Source organism: Sceloporus occidentalis, unplaced genomic scaffold, assembly GCF_023333645.1.
Source record: "Sceloporus occidentalis isolate IW3139 unplaced genomic scaffold, rSceOcc1.0.p SCAF_6, whole genome shotgun sequence".
Lineage (NCBI taxonomy): Eukaryota > Metazoa > Chordata > Lepidosauria > Squamata > Phrynosomatidae > Sceloporus > Sceloporus occidentalis.
Window position 1 is genome coordinate 121,469,922 of NW_028316986.1, and position 23,287 is coordinate 121,493,208.

Sequence of the window (23,287 nt, forward strand, 5' to 3'; positions counted from 1 at the left end):
TAGTAACAACAGCAGCAATAACAATATAACCTGCACTCACCTAGAAGCCAGGCATAAAGCCTTCTATTGAGTGACATATCTCTGCGCAGAACTACATGAAGGGATGCTGACAGAATTCTGATCATGTCTGGACGTGTTGCCTAGAATTGGAAATTTAAACAACATGCATCAGCAGGTTTCACATTCAAAGGTTTGGTTGCATGAAGGAACAAAACATTTCATTCATTTCCCAGTACCTCTAGAATTCATGCTGGTTGAGATATGAAACCTAACAGAAATATAGGGTTTTATCAAGACAAACAAAACAAACGAACAGCTTCATTTATATACCATTTCATACTGAACTAACAGTGTCTAAGCGGTTTACAACTGTAAGCTAATTGACCCCAACAATCTGGGTACTCATTTTAGCCATCTTGGAAGGATGCAAGCCTGAATCGAGCTGGAGCCCTTTTGTTGGTATTGAACTCGCAACCTTATGGTTTTGAGTGAGTAGCTGCAGTTCAGGCATTTAACCACTGCACCACCAGGGCTTCTGCTTCCTGTTTCCCACTCCATCGGAGCACCCACCAAAGTAGTGTGCACCTTTGCTGGCATCAGCAGACAATCACCACATATCAGTTTCCAGGCCCTCCACTTTGTTTCAGGCAATTTAATTTGTTGGAGTACATACTGACTGCAGTGCAACAAAAATAATATTTGGCACAACATTATTGTTCTACCAAACAGGATAACAAAGACTTCACATTTTCTCCTCAATACATTTTTAAAGCAAACTTAAAAGCTCAAGCATTTGTCAATGTCATATAAACACAAAGATTGATAGAAGCTATCTGTAGCAGTTTAGTGTATGCCCCTGCATATTAAATCAAACAAGGCTCAAGCAGAATTATGAATCTATTACTGAGACAAATCCAAGCATAATTTTTTATGATTATCGTTTACCAAATTGATCCGTTTTCTTTAGTTGACAATGAATACACACCCACAAATTAGTTTCATTTTGTTCACTCGCTTAATTTCACTTATGGCCAAACAGTGCTGCTTTTTGCATAAGTTGTACAGGAGAGCAAAATAGTAAACCTTGACTTGTTATTTTAGTAATCTAACCATTATAGGTTCTCAAGTATTGTTTCTTTATCTGAGAGAAGCAGGTAAAATACAGAGCATTACATGAACTGGCCTGGCCTGATATACTAATTTCTTGGATCTCAGCTCTGCTGAATATATGAGCAACTTAAGTAACAAGAGCTTCATCCATTTCACAGTGCCATTCATCAGATGTTGGATCAAGAACTACAGAATAAACCAGGCACAGCCCAAAGTACATGCTGAGGTTCCCATCAAACTTTTTGCATATGTTGTACAGGAGATCTCCACATTTTTCTTTTACTTGGATGGGAGTGGAAATATTTGCCAAACAGGGCTGGGAGAAGATGCTTGCCCATCCCCGCCACATACATTTTTTGCTTTGATGGTCTTTGGTGCTGTTGTTCTTCCACCACATTCCAGTTTGACTGTGGTGTTGGGGAAAATCCTGCAGTGCTGAAAAATAGCTTGGGGGAATCCTATCACATATCAATTTCCCTTGAAGCAACTAAACCTTTAGCAGTATACATGTGTGTCTGAATATTTGCGTGTATGCGCCAGCTCCATTTTTTACAAACTGGCTCCCTTTTCAAATGAGTGGATAAATATCTACATTCATTTTAATGGGTAAAAATAAACACTTTTATGCTGAGGGTTTGCGGTTGGACTGCCATATTCGACCTTGACCAAAAACATTTGAACCAACAGCAGGCTTGGTGGGCTTATCTCCTGAAACCATTCATTAGCAAGGCAAGCTTTCCACTCCACATTCAACTACAAGTTGAGTCTGCCTTATCCAAAATGCTTATGACAAGAAGTGTTTGGATTTTTGTATATGTGGATATACATAATAAGATATCTTGAAGATGGGGACCAAGTCTAAACATGAAATTCATTTACGTTTCATATATACTTTGTAAACATAACCTGAAGATAATTTTATACATAATATTTTTAATAATTTTGTGAATGAAACAAAGTTTGTTTTGGAACCATCAGAAAGCAAAAACATCACTATCTCAGCCACCCCTGTGAACAATTTTGGATTTTGGAATTCCAGATAAGGAATACTTCAACCTGTGTATGGAACTATTCATCCATATTTATCCATATTATGGGGAACCATACCAGACAAAGTGTTTAGGAAATCAACAAGCCTAGCATCTGAAGAGTTATCCTATTGCAATATATACACTACACAGGGGACGGTGTTTTTTTTTAACTCAGTACATGCAACAAGTATTTCATGGAATATGTATTGAGTGACACTTTACCTGACTCATGTGGAATGGAAAACAGAAAAGTATCAGGTCGAGTGTGCTCCTCTGTACTAATACACTGGAATCCTGCACTGAAGTGCTTACTGCTTCTACCTGAAATATAATCCGCATTAAAAACAGGCATAGTCAGTAATGCAGAGCATATGCGAATTATATCATATGTAACTTTTATTCTTTAGAAAACAATTACACATGTACACAAAGATCTGTGGTCACACTTGCACAGTAATGTCCACTGATTCCTCTCTCCTCGTGTGATAAGGGTGATGGTGTGGTATTCACTAAAATAAATTTCTGAAACATTTGAAAAGTGTGAGTAATACCAGACAGTCAGGTGTATAATGCCATGGTAATTAATAGTAGAATATTATTTGTGCGACACATATTTTATACTCAATGCATATTTATGCATATATCTACATTGCAAGTAAGTTACAGGTTATATATTGGTTTTGAAAATAAAATGCTGATGATCATCTCCCTAACTGGAGTTTTCCTTCGAATGCCCCAGTTCTCCCTTATTCTCCCTTATACACCTCAGTTCTCCCTTATACTGCAAACACCAGCACACCCTCCACATATTCGAGAGAGTCGAGATTTCTGGGTATGGTATTTCAGATGTTACAAATGAAAGTAAGCGGGATTGGGCAATTGCACAAATTAAGCTTTAAGGACTCTTACCATCAGTTCAATGTCACTGCCTATTATATATAGCTGGTCTTCCATGGAAAGCTTTCTGTTGAGATGGGACAGCACATAAGTAATTCCAGGCAACCGAACTGCAGGACTAGTAAGAAGACTACCCCACAGAGCACTGTAGAAAGCAGATTGGTCCACTGCAGCAGCTACCTTCTCCAGCAGAGTGTTTGTTCTGTGACATAAGCAGCAGAGTTGGGGGAAAAAGTTGAAAGAAACCAGGATGAATAATTATAAATAAACCCTTGAAATATGTGTGTCTTCCACAAATTAAAACACAAGTTGGTAAAAAACTAAGAAGTTGGTTAAAGATACCAAAAACCCCTTAAAGAATATGAAAGGAATCTGGAAGTTCAGTATTACTCAGGAGTTTTGACTCTTTTCTCATTGAAAGGCTTACTCCTAATAGCTTTACTTACTTAATAGTTACACTGATATCCTATTTTTTTCTCCAGTAAGCTGGAGGCAGTGTACATGGTTTTCTTCCCCACTATTTTATCCATGCAACAACTCTTTGAGATATGATGAGCTGAGAGAAGAGACTCAGTGTGGTATAATGGTTTAGAGCGTTAGAATATGACTCTGGAGAGCAGGGTTCAAATCCCCACTTGGCCATGGAAACCTACAAGTCACATTCTCTCAGCCTCAGAGGAAGACAAAGCAAACCCCCTCTGAACAAATCTTGCCAAGAAAACCCTGTGATAGGCTCATTATAGGGTCACCATAAGTCAGAAACAACATACAACAACAGGCTGAGAGTGACTGGTCCAAGATGACCTGGTAAGTTTTGTGGTTCAGTAGGGACTACGGTTAGGATCACCCTAATCATCTGAAATTTACCCAATCACAAGATTTTACAGCAGCAATATTTAATGAACTTGCAGCCTTACCTTTCATAATATTCAGATCCCTCCTCCAAACCAGGAAGAATCCCAGTTAACAACCCTTGCAGGCCTGGTTTCAGTGTTTTGCCCAAAGGAAGATAATAAGCTTCATACAGGCTGAGTAACGCTGGTTTGACAGACATAGCAGCATTGGCAAGAAGGGGAAATAACCCAGAACTGTAAAAACAAACAACAACCACAGATACAAGAGAGCAATAGGGCAGTTGCATGTGGCTGCACAGCTTTACACATACCATTTTTACCACCTGGCAATAACTATTAATGCACAGAGCAGCTGCCCATTTTATACATACTCAAGTTTAAAAGCAGAACAAAAACAGGTGCTATATCTGCATCTTTGCAACATATTCTGAGCAACTTGAGGGGAGAGTACTTATTCTCAAAAGTCAAGCATTTCAGTTATTGACTGCATGTGAAATGGCAACTGTTATAATTAGACAGCTTTATTATCAGAGATACAGTAGCCCTCCTTAAAGAAGCTTACTGCCTTAAAGAAGCTTACTTATAGAAGTTCTACAGGAAAAGGGTCAAAGAGTCACTGGATGTTATACTGGAATATCGCTATACATTCACTGTGTCAAATTCCATTTTTAAAAGGTATTTGCTAACTAAAGTAAAATCAGAACATAATATGTGACTCACATGCTACAAGCTTAGTCACAACGAAACAATCCCTGACTGTCAACAGAATTAAGACATTATGATTACAGCAGTTAAAGGAGATAATAAAGACTGAGCTGGATATGGAGGTGAGGAGAGGGTCACTTTCAGAATCAGAAGTTTTTTTCCCAACACAGAACAAATAGTTAAAGGAGAGAAAAAAAGACTGAAAAACAGTAGCACACTTCTGTCAGCTGAGGAGCCTTATAAACTCTTCCATGTCTCAAGAAGCATGATAACCAAAGACTGAAGCCCATGCTAGTGCAACAAAACGTTCTCCACAGTGCCACTTGCAAACTAGTTTTTTGGGGGATGCTCCCAATCCTCTGGACCAAGATCTGGAGGTACATCTCCCCCTCCCCTGCCTTCTATTGGCTGAAGCTGTCCTGCTGACAGAAGTCCCTACTGGAGAGGCCACAGTTCTCTGCTGTGTAAATTTCCTTCTAGTTCTTCCACAACAGTTTACAGAACACCACTGGCAGAATTTATTCTGTTGGCAGACCTCTTGATACAAGTTCTCAAGGCTACCATAATTTCCTATGAAATCCAACCTAACAAAGATGTGTCACATTTAGTGACATATAATACTGTCCAGTGTGTGGACAGTGAAGGATGCAAATATAAAATTATAACAATGGGTTGGTGCTAGACTTGTTTGTCATGAAAGGATTCCGTCCATCTGCAGAGGCTGAGGCAGGTCGTTCTTTACTGTCTCCCCTTTCTTCCTGGAGTCTCTATGCCACCTCCTGCACCTACAGTGTCCCAGAAGGAGCTTTTCAGAGGATGCTGGGAAGCAGGAGGAATTCTCAAAAATAGTCTCCACCCACCTTTTCTTCCAAAAGTAGCACCTCATTTGAGTTTTTCTGACAGGTTGTATGAATATTAGCCATTACACTTATGTTTATAAGAGCTGAAAGCTGCACATTCATTCATTAAAGAGAAATTTCCAGCCCAGTTAAAACGCTTTATACAAGCCTTCTTTGCTAATTCCCCTAACCAATTGCTTAAGGCAGTCAGTCGCTTAAGAATTTTCATGCCACAGTCATCTCAGAATTTTCCTTTTATTATAAAGAGCATGTTAATGTGTGCACAGATGCCCATATGTGTACACACTTGTTAATTCTCAAAATAAATTGTGACTCTATTTATGTGGTGTATTCTCTATTCATTCTTTCGAAGTGCTAACTTTATTTATGCAGGTTGAATATCCCTTATCCGAAACTCTGAAATCTGAAATGCTCCAAAAGCCAAAACTTTTCTCACAGGTAGCTGACAGTGACACCTGTGTTTTCTGATGGGTCAATGTATACAAACTCTGTTTCATGCACAAAATTACTAAAAATATAGTATAAAAATACCTTCAGGCTATGTTTGCAAAGTGTATTTGAACCATAAATGAATTTCACATTTAGACATGGGTCCCCTCTCCAAGAGACCTCATTATGTATATGTAAATATTCCAGAATCCCCCAAAAATCCAAAATACTTCTGGTCTCAAGCATTTTGGATAAGGGACACTCAACCTGTACTACTAAAGAAGAAAGCACCACTACCCAGCCACTAAAAAAAGACTAATCAATTTAATGCCAGAAAAGGTCACTGCTGATGAATATAAAGGGAAATCAAATAGTTTAAGTATGAATCTTTTCCACTCTTCTTTCCTCATGCAAACGTCAAGAGGAGATGATTCAAACAGCAAGTTGTAGAGGAAGATGCTGGATTATGACAAAAATGTTGAGAAACACCCAGTATTGATGGATGTGTAACAAAGTACATACTACTATGCACCTCTGGTCTCTTGTTTACCTCTTTGTGGCAATTTTCTACATTTATTTTTTTTTAAACTTTATTTTTATATATACATAACAGAGTATAAAAAACCCCACTTCTACATACACAAAAACGAAACAATAGGATTATCTTCCATAAATCATACCATCTTCCATATCACATTCAAAACGTTATATATCTTGTGTGTGTGTGTGTATCCATACATCCATCTATCATATATTTATGTATCATAATCCTTGTTATACTATACTTAGTTTACTTCCTAAAGTCGTCCCAATAGCTAGTCCTATCAATTATATCAGCTCCTTGTCTTATTCTCCATCCTAAAAAAACGAAACAATACTGTAAATTCGTCTGCTAACCATTCATCGATGTTTTCATGCAAGTATCTTGGTGTCAAGAAACTTTCTTAATTATTTCTGTCTCTGCTTGACCCATATCTGAGTGCATACTTGAATTATAGTTGACCACTCTTCTTCCGTTTGTTTAACATCTTTATTATTCAAAGGAGCTGTCAATTTGTCCATTTCTTTCATATCTAATACTAATACATCTCTAATACATCTCTAAACTCTGTATGTCTTTGTTCTTTCAATTCTGTGCTATTATCAGTCTCGCAGCTGTTATTAAGTATAAAAGCATACGCCAATGCTTTCTTTCAGTTTGTAGTGGAATTTTGTTTAACATATTCAGGAGGTAGATTTCTAGCCTAAGTTGGTGTTTTATATGAAATATATTTTCAATAAACCTATGTATTTGTTTCCTTTTTTTTTTCATTTTCGTACACTGCCACCAGGCATGGATCCACGACCCTATTGCTGACTAGTATTTCCAACAACTATTTGATGTTAAGTTGTTAATCTTTGCCATTTTATTAGGAGTCAAATGCCATCTTTGTTCCATTTTGAAATAAATTTCCTTCAATGTTTGTGATTTTGTAAATGTTTTCGTTCTGGTCCTCGCGTACTTCCAAACTCTCAAGATCAATAATTTTCCCACAGTCAGTTGCCCATTTTATCATCCCTTCCGATATCAGGTCATCTTCTTGATCCATGTTATGTAAAACTCTATAGATCTTTGCTATTTTTTAATTTCCTTTACTTGTTAACATTTTGTCTAATTTAACTTGTTCTTCTCCAAATTCTTGCACTTTTAAATCCATTTTAAATCTCTCTTTTAACTGTACATACAAAAGCCAGTGCATTTTCAGGTCCCTTTGAGTGAGTTCTTCAATAGGTTTCAATTCATATTTATTCTGTTCTGTTTTATACAAGATATCTTTATATGTAAGCCGGGTACCTAAGGATTTTTAAAACGATCTTTTAATAATAGGGTGTTTAAATTCTTTATGTGCCGTCACTTTGTCATACCAAAGGTATGCGTGCCATCCGAACCTATTATCATGTCCTTCTATGGTCACTAATTCCTCATTTTTTAGAGGAATTTCTATTCCGAAATCCAGTTAAGGACATTAGCCTGATAAAATATAGATTCAAATCCGGAAGCCCTGTTCCTCCTCCTTTCATCTGTCTAGTTAAGATTTTCCATTTAATATGTGGTCTCTTCTGATTCCATATGAATTCTTTAATGTCTTTCTGCCATAGTTTAAAAGACGCATCAGTGTTCAAAATTGGTATGTCTGGAATAGAAAATTCATTTTTGGCAATACCATCATTTTGGTTACTTCAATCCTTCCCAAAGGGACAAATTTTAATTTACTCCATCTGTTTAAATCTTTTTTGATTTCCTTCCATTTATTTACATAATTATTGTCATATAATTCTGTACTTTTATTTGATATCCAAATTCTCAAGATATCTCACCTTCTTTGAAACTTTACAGCTCGTTAATTCCATGAGTTGTTCTACTTCATTCTTACTTAAGTTTTTTGTTATCATTACCGTTTTAGCTCTGTTAATTTTGAATCCCGATGTTTTTCCAAACTCTTCTATAATTTTCAGAAGCTTTTCTGTTTGTCACATCGGATCTTCTAATATAACCACTAAGTCATCTGCAAAAGCCTTCAGTTTATTTTCCAGACCTCTCAATTTAGTTCCTTTTATCTCTTTTTCTTCCCGATTTTTATTATTTAAGATCTCTAATATAACAATAAAAAATAAAGGCGAGAGGGGATAGCCTTGTCTTGTTTCTTTTCTAATTTCAATTTTTTTCTGATTTTTCCACATTAATTATCAATTGAGCTTCTTGTGTCTTGTATATTTTTTTGATCCAGGCCAAAAAGTTTTCACCCACTCCCATTCTTTTCAGCATTTTGAATAAACATTCCCAATTCACATTGTTGAATACCTTTTCTGCGTCTGCAAAAATCAAAGCTAATTTTCTTTAATTATTACATTTGTAGTACTCTATAACATCCAGGATTGTTCTTATGTTATCCTTCATTTGATGGGATGGGAGAAATCCAGCTTGATCTTTATTGATATATTATTTTAGTACTTTCTTAAATCTTTCTGCTAATATTAAAGTAAGGATCTTGTAGTCTGTGTTGAGTAAAGAAATAAGTCTGTAATTGGTCATATATTTAGGATCTTTCTCTTCTTTTCGGATTAGAACTATATTTGTATTCTTCCAGGAATCTGGTATCCCTATCGTTTTAATTTCATTCAGTGTTCTCTGCAAGGGAATCTTCATTTCTTCTTTAAACTTTATTGCAATTTTCTACATTTACAAGAGGGTAAACTGATGTGGGTTTTTCGGGCTATGTGGCCATGTTCTATAAGAGTTTATTCCTGATATTTCAATTACCTAATCTGTGGTTAGCATCTTCAGAGAAACATCAGGAATAAACTCTTCTAGAACATGGCCACATAGCCAAAAAACCCACAAAATCTATGGATGCTGGCCATGAAAGCCTTCGACTTCACAATAAACTTATAGTTTTGTACCTATTCTAAGCAAACAGAACCCAGCTTAGATTTGGTCTCCTGTACCAAATACAAAAGCTGTTTTTAATGCCAAACATGTCTCCATCTAGATGGATTTTGAAAGAGGCAAATCTGGGACCTTTCCTTTTACTCTTAATAGGGACTGTTCCCATTACTAAAATTTATCCTTGCCATCACACTCAGACAAGCTCACACACTTCTGTACAAGACATGCTCCTAACAAAAACCAGAGACCCTTTCAGACTTCACAATAATAGTGCTACTATTCCACTTTGACTGTCTTTACAACACCCTACACACAGCTATCTGAAAACACCGCCACAAACAAAACAATAATTGCAACATGATACAAGAAGACTTCAGGCATACAAACATGAGTCACCATAATTGTATTAAGGAATTTAACATTTTTAAAAAGTCCATGGAACTTTAAGTAGAATGAATAGCTTTAATTCTTTTTTTTTCCTTTTTGGTGGGAGGCTCATCTCCCATTTTGTCTTGGAGACAAAAAAAGTTGAGCATAACTGTCAACACAGTGACTGGCTAGGCCAGATCTGCTCGATATTTCAAAAACTTCACATATTAAGTTGCCCTCTTCTACACATGTTGCATGGGAAATATTTCATCACATTTGTAAAAAATGTTAAAGTTATTGTTAATTTGAGATTAAGGGAATTTAATACTTGGAGATTACCTGTAAAGGAAAAGATCTTTGGCCAGGCGCTTGGGACCAATGATTTTGAAGATAATTTCATATGTTTCAAGTGCTTTCCGGTGTACTCCACCTGGCAAGGCAGGATGAAGACATTGTGCAAGACGTTTTCCGATGGTCAGCTTTTTTGGTACTACTTGGTACTTTGCATTGTTTTGCAGAACCTGACAGGAAACATTGCAATATATTTTTAAAACTTTAACAACTAACAAATTATTCTAAATGCATTCTGCTAAACAAACCATTGCAATGCATTAGAAGCAAACCATTCTTGTTGTTGGCCAAGTCTCTTAATCTGGGGAACTAACTTTTTCATAACTTCTTTTATTTTTTGTACTGCATAAAATGAACTCACACCAAGCCAAATAACCAACAACAACAATGCATATCTAGCTCTTCCAGTGCAACTCTGGTCAACTTTAACTAAAAGTTGCAATGAAAGACTTAGAGATTCCTAGAGAAAATATTCTACTAGACATTTGTAGCTCCTCCAGTGCAGTTCTATAGTCAGTGTCTGTCGGATGTTGACCACAGAGTTGCACTGGAAGATCTAGAGATTCCTAGAGAGGTGTCCTCTCAGGTAAAAAAAATGTGTTTTTGTTATTTGCACTTTTTCCATATTCACAGAGATCTTGTGTCCCTAACCCTAGCGAATATGGAGGGACAAGCGTACTGTATATGTAATGTGAAAATATGTGAAACTTCAAAGCATATATATTATACAGGCACATCAGCCAGGAAGCCAGGATTAACTTCAATTACCTAATGAGTGTTGCTTTTTATGTATGAAAAGGGTTGGGCGGAAAGCTTGTTTTCCGTTCACAGGAACAGGAGGAAAGCCCACATATGCCCTATATAAGCTATTCATGCTTTCCTTTCATAATTGTTAAGGCAGATTTTATCTGCAGAGTAGGCTAGGAAAAAACATTTAACAGAAAACAATGACAACTCAATGTATGGACTCCCACAACATTAAGAATGAGAAATGTCTGGCTCTTTCATTTTTTCAACTCAGGCCTTGCCGGCATTGCAGAAATAAAGCAGTTTGACGCCATTTTAACTCCCATGTCTCAAAGCTATGGAATTTTGGAATTTGTAGTTTTGTGAGATTTTCTAACCTTTTCTGTCAGAGAGCTCCGATATTCCCATCAAACTACAAATTCCATAATTCCATAGCATTGAACCATGCAGTTAAACTGGTGCCAAACTGCATTATTTCTGCAGTGCAGATGCAGCCTCTCTCTCCAGTTTTCTGTAAAAACAAAAAATCTAGATTATGATTCATTATAATCTTCCCAATTCTTCTAAAGGGACCTCCGCCATACCTTGTTCAGTTTTCCAAGTGAAGAGATTAAATCAGCCCATTCACTGGAGTACTCAAAGCTTTTCAGAGCCTTGTCAACAGCTGCTACATAGTTCCTGTACTTGGAATCACCCAGTAGCTCCAGCTCCTCTGCATTCATCCTCCCGCAGAGTCCCACTAGAGACCAGCTTGAAATTCATGTAAAGTCGTTAGCTGAAAGAGACAAAAGCAAATGTTCACATGTTCCTTCTAATCATAGCATTTATCTATTGGATTCAGAGCACCAACAAAAGCACAACCATGTTAAAAACAATCACCATTAAGTCTGTGACACCACTGGCTTGACCAGGGAATATCCTTCCTTTCTATCAGCCCCCATGCCAAAGACTACTCCATTCCAGGTGGTCTGCTGGCCCTCAGGACAATCCTTTAGGGGGCATTCCAGAGCAATGAGGAAGCAGGAAAGTCAATATCCACAGCCCTCCCGCTTCTACCACTTGTGCTTCTCTGGGTACAAGCCAACATCAAATTATTATTTCTTTGTAGAAAGCTTGGAATTATGAAATAACTGTTAAATTGTATATTCCAATAATGGGGGAGCAGTCATTCATTTTATAAAGTTCTATGTGAGACAAAGAGGTTACACAAGTAAAGCTTGGATTAAGATTTCCAAAACCTCCCAGACCCAAAGAGCCTTGTTGGCTAGGTAGTTTTGAGAGATATAGTCCCCAAAAAGTTATTGTTCCAAACTCTCAGAGCCCTGGGATGTTTGTTCCCACTGCACCACCAATAATCCAGTCTTGGATCATAGTTTATGTAAACCCTCAACAACAACAACAACAATGAGCTGCTCAAGGGAAATGTGTTCTCACATGACCATCAAGAGTCATCAAATCTTGTGTTTCCCAAATCACTGAGAGCAATTTATTTCAAATTGACAAAACATGTTACATGTTCCCAAATGTTCTCCTCCTCCATTCCCAAAATAATCATCACAATTTCTGTTCAGGGTATCACTTGTTCTGCATCACGAGTAGGCATCATACAGCCTTCTAGAAGTTGCTGGATCCCAATACAAATGGCTATGTTGGTTGGACTGCCACTATGCCCTGAAAATGTTAGGATATAGAAATATACATTTTCCAACATCAGTGAAAATGGGTCTCTCAACATAAGAAATCATGGCAAGGGGGAACCATGTCAATCATTGCAAGATTTTGCATCCCCGTGCAAGCAGTAAAAAGCCACAATATCTTTCATCACCAAGAGCAATAGGAAAACGCATTACCTTCAGTAAAAAAAAAAAAGAAGTATTTTGTACAAAAAATGAACTGTGCAAAAGTTTCACCAAGAATTGTGAAAAATCATCAAAAGCTCACTCAGAAGGGAGAACAAGTTGTAAAACTTTTATTCTTGCTAATTAAGATTTTCACTGTGGCATGAGAAGAGTGTATGACAACTGCAGAAATAGTATATTCCCTGAAATAGTAGCTTCCCCAAACGACAGATTGAGCATTACTACTGATGCCCCCTTACCACACACAGCTTGAGTAGATCTCAGCATTCAAAGGATCACTCTTTCTCATATATAGTTACTGAGAGGTTAATTACCATCTGTGCACTTGGACTTTTTACTTACATATTCTCATTCTGCTTTTTAAGGCAGCTTTTCTTTAAGTATCTCTATTGAGTGAAGAATATGTGATGGCTACAAGCAAAAGGGTCTTTTGAGTTGTCACTCCTCTCCAAAGAGATCCCACGATGCCCATATTAATTTTATTTTCAGTGCCAAAGACCATTTTATTCTTGACAGACTGCTTAAATTATGTTGTGGCTCTTACTACTGTTATCACTGTTTTAGGCACGTGAATTTTTATAACCTCTGCCTCATATTTAATAGGTTATGCTCTTCACCGGCATTCTTTGTGTGCTCTATTTCATTGTCTTTTATAGTAATATGATTTTAAAGTTTTTATTCTTTTTTACTGTAAGCATCATTTAAAACGGTGCAGCCTATATTATGCATACATGAATATACAAAACAAAGTTTTATGGGACTCTTTCTTATTTGGGGGCACTTCTTTGCCCCTGCAGGAGGAAAAGAACAGACAAAGTGTCTGAGGATGTTTAAAATGTTGGTCCCAAGAGAAGAGAAAACATGGAAGCTACACTTTGGAGTTCCATTGCTTATACATCTCCATTTCCAAAATAGATACTGCAAAAACTAATTTTACACCTTATAATAGCCAAATTAGCATCGAGGAAGTGTGAAACATTATTCTGCAGCTATCAGGAACAAAATGTCATATGTAGATCTGTAGCAATACTCTAAAACAGAAGGAGACCAGACCTCCTTTCATTAGTGCTAGAAACTGAAACAAAATTGAAGGAAAGCTAAAAGACGTAACTTTAAAAGACGTAAAAGACTTGAGGGCAGTTAACGACAATAGCAACAACAACTTTATACTCTAGCCTCATTTGCACAATCTGACAAATACTTTTTTCCTCTGCACACATCAAATAAAATATAGTCTGCAATGCAAATCCCTCCAAATTAAATAGATTTTTCCAAAATAGTTGGACAGAAAGATATGGTACTAAACTGAACTGAAGATGCTAAACATTCAGATGTCTCAGCCTGAATTTAATACAGCTGAGATATGGGTAGGAATTTGAGATAAGCTTAATACTGAATATTAAGGAAACAAAAATTATGACCATGGAAAAACTACATGGATTCATTCCAGATGAAGACAAACTAGAAAGAGTCATAGAGTTCCCCAATCTTGGATCAAACAGTGATCAGAGCATAGATTGCAGTCAAGAAATCAAAAAATGACTATGATTGGAAAGGGCAGCTATGAAAGAACTAAATGAGATCTTAAAATGTAAAGATGCACAATTAGAAGTTAGAATAATCCAAGCCATTGTATTCCCCATTACTATGTACAGATGTGAGAGCTGGACAGTGAAGAAAGCCGATAGAAAGAAATTCCACTCATGTTGGATGTGGTGCTGGAGAAGAGTGCTGAGGATACTGTGGACAGCCAAAAGGACAAACAAGTGGGTCCTATACAGATCAAGCCCAAACACTTCCTGGAAGCCAGGATGACTGAATTGAGGCTGTTGTAGTTTGGCCACATCATGAGAAGGCATGATTCATTAGAAAAGACAATGATGTTGGGAAAGGGGGAAGGCAGTAGAAAGAAAGGAAGACCGCATGCCAGATGGTTAGACTCAATCAGAGAGGCCATGGGATTGAGCATGCAGGACATGAGCAGAGCAATGGAGGACAGAGGGTCTTGGAGGTGTCTCATTCACAGGGTCGCTATAAACTGAGGCCAACTCCAGGGCAATTGCCAACAAGAACAAAAACTTTAAACTTCAGTCTCACTGTAAGCATTCTTGCGGGAAACAGAATTAAGCCACATCTGAGAAAACATTACAAATGCTTGCTTCTGGCACCAATGATATGGACACTACACTAAGTCTGGCCCATTTAAAAAAAAATTGAAGTAAACAAAATGGTTATTGCATTGTAAAAGTGTAATTGTGGATACAGTACTTCATTATTTTGCTTATTTTTTAGGGCCAACCAGGTTTTCCATAACAGCACAGTGAACACAATTCATCTGACACAATATTAACAGAGAAAGACTTCTTCACTGCCAGCACTGCTATCTCTTCAGCCTACAAAAAGGCTCTGGTGTGCTCTGACATATTTGGCAGCAGTACTTATGCTTTAAATTAGTTATCTGAGTCGAGTACTGCAAGGACAGAGGATGAACTGATAGTATTTGATTAAGAAATGCTTCAGAAAGATGAGCACATTCTTTTATTAATTAGAATTAGTTTTCTGGGTCATTGGTTTTGGAAAGGTTTCTAGATTCATTAATTAATGTCACAAACAAGAATACTGAGTAACTGCTGGGAAGAGAGGACTGGAATAGAGTAGAATGACTTGAATAATGAAAAGAAACACTCCCTTCTGCATGATTTTCTTGCAGTAGCCTAACACATTTTCTTCTATTTTGCTTTAGGATTATCAGAAACAACTTGAAGATACACAATGACAAAAACTCCAAGTGCAAGACTTTACTTTCTCCCAAAGTAAATAGGCAAATATCCTCTTATATGGAACCCTAAAGAATTTCAGGTGAGATGTCAGCATTATGATAACAGTATCTAGACAGGCGACAAGGAGAACTTAAACAGGTGAAGCAACACAGGTAATGGATTATTGTCTCGAGGCAACAATGAGATGGATAACAACCAATGAATCCTGACAAGATGGAAGTCCTGTAGGAGGGTGAATCTCAGGGCCAGGAATTAATTATGCAGTCTTTTCTGTATGGGATTAGATTCCCCTGAAGTAATAGGTATAGTCTGTGATACTTCTTGCTCCATCTTTGTCCCTGGAGGCATGAATGGAAATGAACTATGTAAACTCCACTTTCGACCTGCCAAAGTGTACCTATACACAGATTACCCAATGAACTGGTAACTTCTCCTTTGTAATGCACTTTCTGCAGAGTTGTGCTTTAAAAAGATCCAGAAATATGGTGGAAAAATAAGGTTTTTAGACTGATGACAAGGATAGTTGTAAAGGATCACATAACTTCAGCTCTGCCCTAGTTGCCTATTTTTTGTTGTTGTTATGTGCTTTCAACTCATTTAAAACTTACAGCGACCCTGAGGCAGACCTACCAGATGGAATTCAAAGTGCTGATATTGTATATGAAGCCCTAAACCAGTGGTCCCCAAACTGTGCTCTTTAAGGGACTTTGGACTTCAGCTCCCAGAATCCCAGACTATTGGCCAACATGGCTGAGGCTTCTGGGAGCTGAACTCCAAAATCTCTTAAAGGGCACAGTTTGGGGACCACTGCCCTAAACAAATAGAGGTCCAATATCTGAATGTCCCCTCTTCCTGCACCAGTCTTCTCATTCCGGTGGGCCACAGGGGTGGGGTATATGTTCATCCTACCACTGTGTGCATGTGCCTTCAACTCACTGGTTGACTTATGGTGACCTCATGAATTTCATAGCGTTTTCTTAAGTAATACTCCAAGTTGGTTTTGTCAATTCCTTCCTCTGAAATATAGTCTACCTGAGTCCAAGTACTGACCAGGACTGATGCTGTTTAGCATCCAAAATCAATATTTGATCCAAGGTACAGAAACGCTTCAACTATTTTAATTACCTTATTGTCTAAGCTGATTTTTTTTAGATACAAGCTTGAGACTGAGAGAAGTAGCTTGCATAAAGACACATTAGATTTAAACTATGGATTTCTTAGATTATATTTAGATATCTAAACCCTATTGGTTGGTCTTAATTAGAAAAGGTTGATTAAAACAACAGTTGAGTGGTGAGTCATTATATAGGGTAATCCTACTGATTCAGTGGGTCTACTCTAATTGTAACTAACAGGGTGGAAGCTTTATACTGCAACAGCCAATAGTGAACAAGACATTAAAACACCTATTTTATTAAATATGTCTTAACATAAAACAAACCACACATCTGCCAGAACAGCTTTGGCTATGTACTTTGCACATGAGCTGAACACAAACAATGCCATGTTCGCTGACTGAACATAGGAAGAGTATAAAGACAAAAGGAGTTTTCAGAAAACTAGAAAGTCAGTGCCAACAATGGACCTTCTGTGCACAGTAGGATATTTCTAACTATGAATACTGGAGGATGGTTAATGGTTTCTTTCTCTTCCTCCTCCTTTTGTTGATATTTCCCTTTCTCAAGCCATCCTGCCATTAAGAAACTTTCAGAACTTGACTCAGCTTGTTTAGCTTATTTAGCAATTCCACTCTTGAGTCTCATTGAGGGTCACAACTTTAAGAAAATTTGAGAATTTCACATATTCTCCCATAAACTGGGAAGAATGGCACTGGTCTTTGGCTTGGTGACAAACAACAACTTTGGATGCCTGGTATTTATGGCACAGCAAGCCCCAAGTGCATCATTTTGTACATTAACCTATCCTTTTGATAGTCTAATCATGCCTACTGTTTTATAATTAACAATTATCACTGTTCTATAACTCCCATGAGCTCATACACATTAGTATGAGTAACAAGCTCCTAACTGGAAAGACAGGATGACCACTCTGTGTTTCGGTTCTCAGCATCTCTAAAGAATCAGGTAAGAGATGTAATCACTGCTAATAAGATCATATAATACTTGGCTAAACAGACAGACAGTTCAATATAAGACAGCCCCACTTGTTCATATGTGCTTGTATGGGCATGGAATTTCAAGCATTTATTTCTTCAGGAAGTATACCAGGATTTTACTTCTAAATGTCAGTGAGGGATTGTCACACCTTCTCTTAACTATAGGCCAAAACCTTATTTACACATGCCAGCAACCATTATTTTTACAAGAAAAACACTTTTACAGTTGTTGAAAGCTCTAATATAGTGGGCCTTTGATATCTGCTGGGGTTTGGTTTCAGGAACCCCCCCCCCCCCATATTGATACCAATATTCCTTATTGGAATTTATAAAAAAATTAGTACTTTTAAGCCATGGACAGTTGAATCTGAGGATAAAAAAATCTGTGGATATGGAGGGCTGACTATACCAACCTAATGTGTTGGTAATACAACTGTGTATGTTGCACTGTTTTTCTAGCACCCAATAAGTTTCTGGGTTATGACTTTGCTATTCCCATTTTGTGCATACAAGGCTGAGGCTGCACTCAGACAGTGAACATTCATTCTGTGATTGCTTATTAAGATGATACCCTTGTTATCAGAATGTGTTCCTTTTGTTAAAGTGCATCATTCTGAACATATTAGTCTCTCCTCCAACAAATATTTTAGTGCAATTCATTAAATCACAAATCCCCTCTCTCCTGCAGAAGTAGCCAATGGCAGAATCCATCACACAAAGAAATTATTCACAGTACTTTGTGATACAAAATTCAAATGCCATGGAGTCATTGAGCAACATAACAAAGGAAGTGTGTACTGTATTCTGTGATCTTCTCATTGGAAAAAAAATGTATGTAAAAATCAGAAATAAAGAATGCAGTCCTAAGCATATTTCGTTAGAACAGTATGAAGAGAGATCTTGAAACACCTTTGAGACTAACTGAAAGAAAGAAGTTGGCAGCATGAGCTTTCATAGACTTCAGTCTGCTTCCTCAGATGCATTAGTTAGAACAGTGCTTCTTTTAAAAAAAGTTTAAGATAAAGCTGCAAATATTTAAGTTCACTGTCTTCTGTGAAAACATTTGCCATCTACCTATGTTGAACAGCATGGATTGAGCTAGCACTGTTTTGTTTTTTTATTCCAAAGGTTATCCAGAAAGAACAAAGTACATGATTCCACAGCCATAACATTAATGTAGATTAGAAAACATGATTTGCACGGAAATGGAATTAACAGAATAGAAAAATTATCTTCATGAATGGAAGGAGATACTCAAATACTCAAAAAGTATGTTGCATTAAAGTAGCCTGGAATAAATAAAATAAAATTGATAATATAAACAACACTTAACTACAGGAGAATCAATGTCAAATGAAGTCCACAAAGAATATGAAAGCAATATGACTGACACAGCAATTCTTTACATGTTTACATAAACATATGTCCCACAGTGTTCAAGGCTACTTGTACGTATGTGCCTTCAAGTCAAGAGTTGATTGATTTACTATGACATCACAAATGCATCAAGCAAGGAATACTCAGAGGTGGGTTGCCATTGCCCTCTTCTGAAATACAGCCTACACTATCTGGTATTCCTTGGCAGTCCTCCTATCCAAGTACTTTGTTGTTAATTGTTCTCAAGTCAAGTTCAGATCATGGCAACCCTGTGGAAGAGACATCTCCGTGATGTACTGTCATCAACCTCTCTGTTCAGGCCTTTCAGGCTCAGGCCTATGTCCTCCTTGACTGAGTTTAATTATGTGGTGTGTGGTTTTCCTCTCCTACTTCCCTCCACCTTTCCTTGCATCATTGCCTTTTCGAATGATTCATTTTTTCTCATATGGTCAAAGTACAACAGTCTCAATTTAATCATCTCGACTTCTAGAGAGAGTTCAGGCTTGATCTATTCTAGGACCCATTTGTTTGTCTTTTTGGCTGTCTACAGTATTCTCAGTACTTTTGTCCAGCAATACATTTCAAATGAGTTGATTCCTATTGGGTTTTTTTCACTGACCAGCTCTCACATCTGGTGATGGAGAATCCAAGTACTATCATCACTTTAGTACTAAGAATGGTCTTTACGCTCTATGTTCTAGTCCTGTTCTTTCTTAGCTGCCCTTCCTAATCCTAGTCTTCTTCTGATTTCTTGACTAAGCAGTACTAACCAGACCTGATCCTGCTTAGCTTCCAAGATCAGATACAATGCGGTACCTTCAGATAAATGCAGATCTAGGATTGCAACTTAACTTAAGGAATGATATGAGAAAATGAAAAGTCCTAATGAGATTACAAATTTACAGATAAACCAATTTAGAATACAGTTTAATCAAGAACTCTTTATGTTTTTCAGAGATCCAAAACACATTGCAGAAATAATCCAGTCTGAGATCACTTTAACTGCTCTGGTTCAGTGCTAGGGAATCCTGGGATTTGTAGCTTATTGTGGAATTAACAGAAAAGGCTCAATGTCTCACAAAACTACAGTTCCCAGGATTCCCTAGCATTGATCCAGGGCATGTTAAGGCAATATTGAACTGGATTGTTTCTGTAATGGGTTTTGCATCTCGGTCATTAAGAGGATGGAATCACACTGTTAAACTGATGTATGTAGTGATGAGGGAAAAAAGCAATGTATGCTATCTTGAGAGAAAAGAACGGTATATAGTATACAAAAACAATAGTACTGCCAGCCCTATGTATCCTCAGATTCTTTATCCATGGATTCAAGCAAAAAAAATACACATACTCAAAACCGAGTCTTGATTTTGCCATCTTGTATAAGGGGATCCATTTCACTATGGCATTGTATTTAATGTGACTTGAGCATCCATGGATTTTGGTATCCACAAGGGGTCCTGGAACCAAATCCCAGCAGACACCAAAGGACCACTGTAAATTTGACTATTTCTCCCTTTTAGTACATGAACCTAAAAAAACCCAAAACCCTACAAAAGAAATTACAGGGGATAGTTATTTCAAAACAACTAGGATAAAGTACAAAGGTGCAACGTGTGTACAACATGCAGATCAGTGTACAACATGCAGATCAGAGTTATCATTCAATTGGGGGAGAGGGAGAAATCTCACTTATAGACACTCCCATTAAAATGGGAGCAGAATTCAAGAACGTAGCCACGTTATTCTGCCATATCAGTATGCAAAGGGATCTTCTTTTAGCACCTTTAAGACTAAAGGTTCTACCAGATCCCTTTGTATCCCATAAACACAGGTTAACTAATCCACCTGTTTTCACAGAAACACGGAGTGACTCTACATTGTAGAAATAATGCAGCCACTTGACACCACTTTCACTGCCACGTCTCCATCCTACAGAATCCTGGGATTTGTAGTTTGGTAAGGCACAAGCCCTCTTTGACATAGAAGGCTGAAGCCCCTGTAAAACTACAAATCCCAGGAGTTCCTTAGGATGCACTTCAAGCGGTATCAAACTGCATTGTTTCTACAGTGTAGATGACCTTGGGCAAGTCCCACTCTCTTAGCCTCAGAGACTGACCATGGCAAGCCCCCCTCTGAAGACACTTGCCAAGAAAACCTTGTGATAGGGTTGTCCTAAGTCAGAAAGGATTTGAAGGTACACAACAACAACAACAACAGATGCACCTCTGCTTTTAATGAAGATGACTCTTGCAAATCTGTCTTGATGTAGGCAGTAGGCAAGTCCAAGACTGCAATAAATTTCTTCAGAGGGGGGTTTGCCATTGCCATTCTCTGAGGCTGAGAGAGTGTGATTTGCCCAAGTTCACCTAGTGGGTTTCCATAGCTGAGCTGGGACAGAGTGACCAGATGTGTCTTCGCCACACAAAGGAGGACAAAGCACCACAACATGTAGGCTATTCAAGAAAAATGGGGGCCATGACCAAATAAAAGCTAAAAACACTCCTAGAAATGTAAATCCATGCTTCTCAGTCATACTCAAAATGGAGAACACTTTGGAAATCCCCCTGGACAAAACATAAAAGCTAAAACACTACTGTAAATATAAATCCATGCTCCTTAGTCCTGGTCAAAATGGGAGGACATTTTGGAATTCCTCCTGGACAGAAGAAGGTTTGAATGGAGGGTGTGTCCTGGAAAAGGAGGAAAAGTCTGCTTATCCTGATCACAGGGTTTTCTTGGCAAAGTTTCTTCAGAGGTGGACCATCCTCTGAGGCTGAGAGAGTGTGACTTGTCCCCAAGGTCACCCAATTGGGCTTCCATGGCTGAAAGGAAGACAGAGTGGCCAGGTGTGTCCTCACCACATAAAGGAGGACAAGGCACCACAAAGCATAACAAAGAACATCTTTGAAGCTTTCCATCCTCCCCCCCCACCTCAGAAAATACACTACTTGATTATTGATTTGATTATTATTTTGACTTAGAGCCAGTTTAGCCATGAAAACCCACTGGGATCAAGCCACACTCTCTCAGCCTCAGGGGAAGCCAGGGCAGTTAAAGCAGCCCCAAACTGGATTATTCCTGAAGTGTGTTTGGGAGCAAATGTCTTCAAACAGCCCTGGCTCAATTGCTAGGGAATCCTGGGATGTGTGCTTTTTGGTGAGACATTGAGTGTTGTCTTTCAGAGAAAACCCTGGTGCCACAATAAACTACATTTCCCAGGATTCCCCAGCACTGAGCCAGGGCAGTTAAAGCGGTCTCAGACTGGATTATTTCCGCAGTGTGTCTTGGACCATAATGCCTCACACTGCTTTAACATCCACAACAAACTACAATACCCAGGATTCCCTAGCAATGGCAAAACCCACCACTGAGCCAAAAAAACCACAGGATACGGCAGACACTGGCAACGACTTAACAACACAACACCACAACAACACCAACATTTGATTGTTAAATTATGTGACAATTGAGGAGATGGGAGGGGGGTTGTAAAAGAAAAGAGAGAGAAGCACAGGAAGCCTTTCACATTTCAGGAGAGAGGGGCAGAGAGAGATGGGGGGCCTTCAGCATCCCTACCTTGTTCCTAGGAACCTATTAACCAGGGCAAGGAAGAGCACTACAGCGGACCAGAAAGGAGACCCTTCTCCTGCTAAACACAGAGGGAGGGCACTGACAGCTCCCGGCATGCACCGCGGCGGCTTCCGCCCTTTGCCTTCCCTTCCGCCATCTTCCCTTCGCCTTGCGCGGCAGCGCCCCCTGCAGGACTAGAACGGGATAGCGCCCCTTTCTATCCGCCGTTTGGCGCAGGCTTCTTCTCTATGGTCCAAAGCACACTGCAGAAATAACCCCCATTTGAGACTGTTTTAACTGCCCTGGCTCAGTGCTAGGGAATCCTGGGAACTGTAGTTCTATGAGACATTTAGCCTTCTCTGTCAGAGAGCTCTGGTACCACAATCAACTACAGCTCCCAGGATCCCATAGCACTGAGCCAGGGCGATGCTGTTTTAACTTTGTGGTTTTGTAAACTGTCTAATCAAAAATAATAATAATTATAAATCGCTCTGAGAGCCTTTAGGGCTGAAGGGCGGGGCGTAAAGACCATATATAAATAAATAAATCTGTAGTATTGTCAAATACAGTATCGAGCTTTGTCTCCAGGGATTCAGATGCTATGCAGGGCTGCCAAATTGAAAAGTGGGCACAGCTCCTGTGGCTTTAATGGCTGTGCAGAAGAGAGAATTTCAGCAGGTGTTGCTTGTCACACAGCCAGGTAACATGCAACACCTGCTACAACTTCCCTCTTCTGCACAACCATTAAACAAAGCACAGGTGCTCTCTTCAGTGCTCAATGTCACATGTGCACTTCCAAATT

General features: G+C 38.4%; 1 protein-coding gene across 5 annotated transcripts in view; it reads right to left on the reverse strand.

The window, feature by feature from the left end:
- LOC149311343 (protein DOP1A) overlaps positions 1-22,605 on the reverse strand; it is a 76,035-nt gene extending 53,430 nt beyond the window's left edge. For 4 of the 5 annotated variants that reach the window (XM_089530835.1, XM_089530836.1, XM_089530837.1 and 1 more), the window contains exons 1-7: positions 22,492-22,602; positions 11,365-11,555; positions 10,022-10,203; positions 3,956-4,126; positions 3,051-3,240; positions 2,364-2,462; positions 41-140 (exon numbers count right to left, since the gene is read on the reverse strand). In XM_089530835.1, the coding sequence (XP_089386961.1) occupies positions 41-140; positions 2,364-2,462; positions 3,051-3,240; positions 3,956-4,126; positions 10,022-10,203; positions 11,365-11,502 (880 nt within the window). In that variant the 5' untranslated portion in view covers positions 11,503-11,555; positions 22,492-22,602. Of the gene's footprint in view, positions 1-40; positions 141-2,363; positions 2,463-3,050; positions 3,241-3,955; positions 4,127-10,021; positions 10,204-11,364; positions 11,556-22,491 lie in introns of all 5 variants that reach the window. The other variant, XM_089530840.1, reaches the window with a different exon arrangement.
- Between the last annotated feature and the right edge of the window lie 682 nt (positions 22,606-23,287).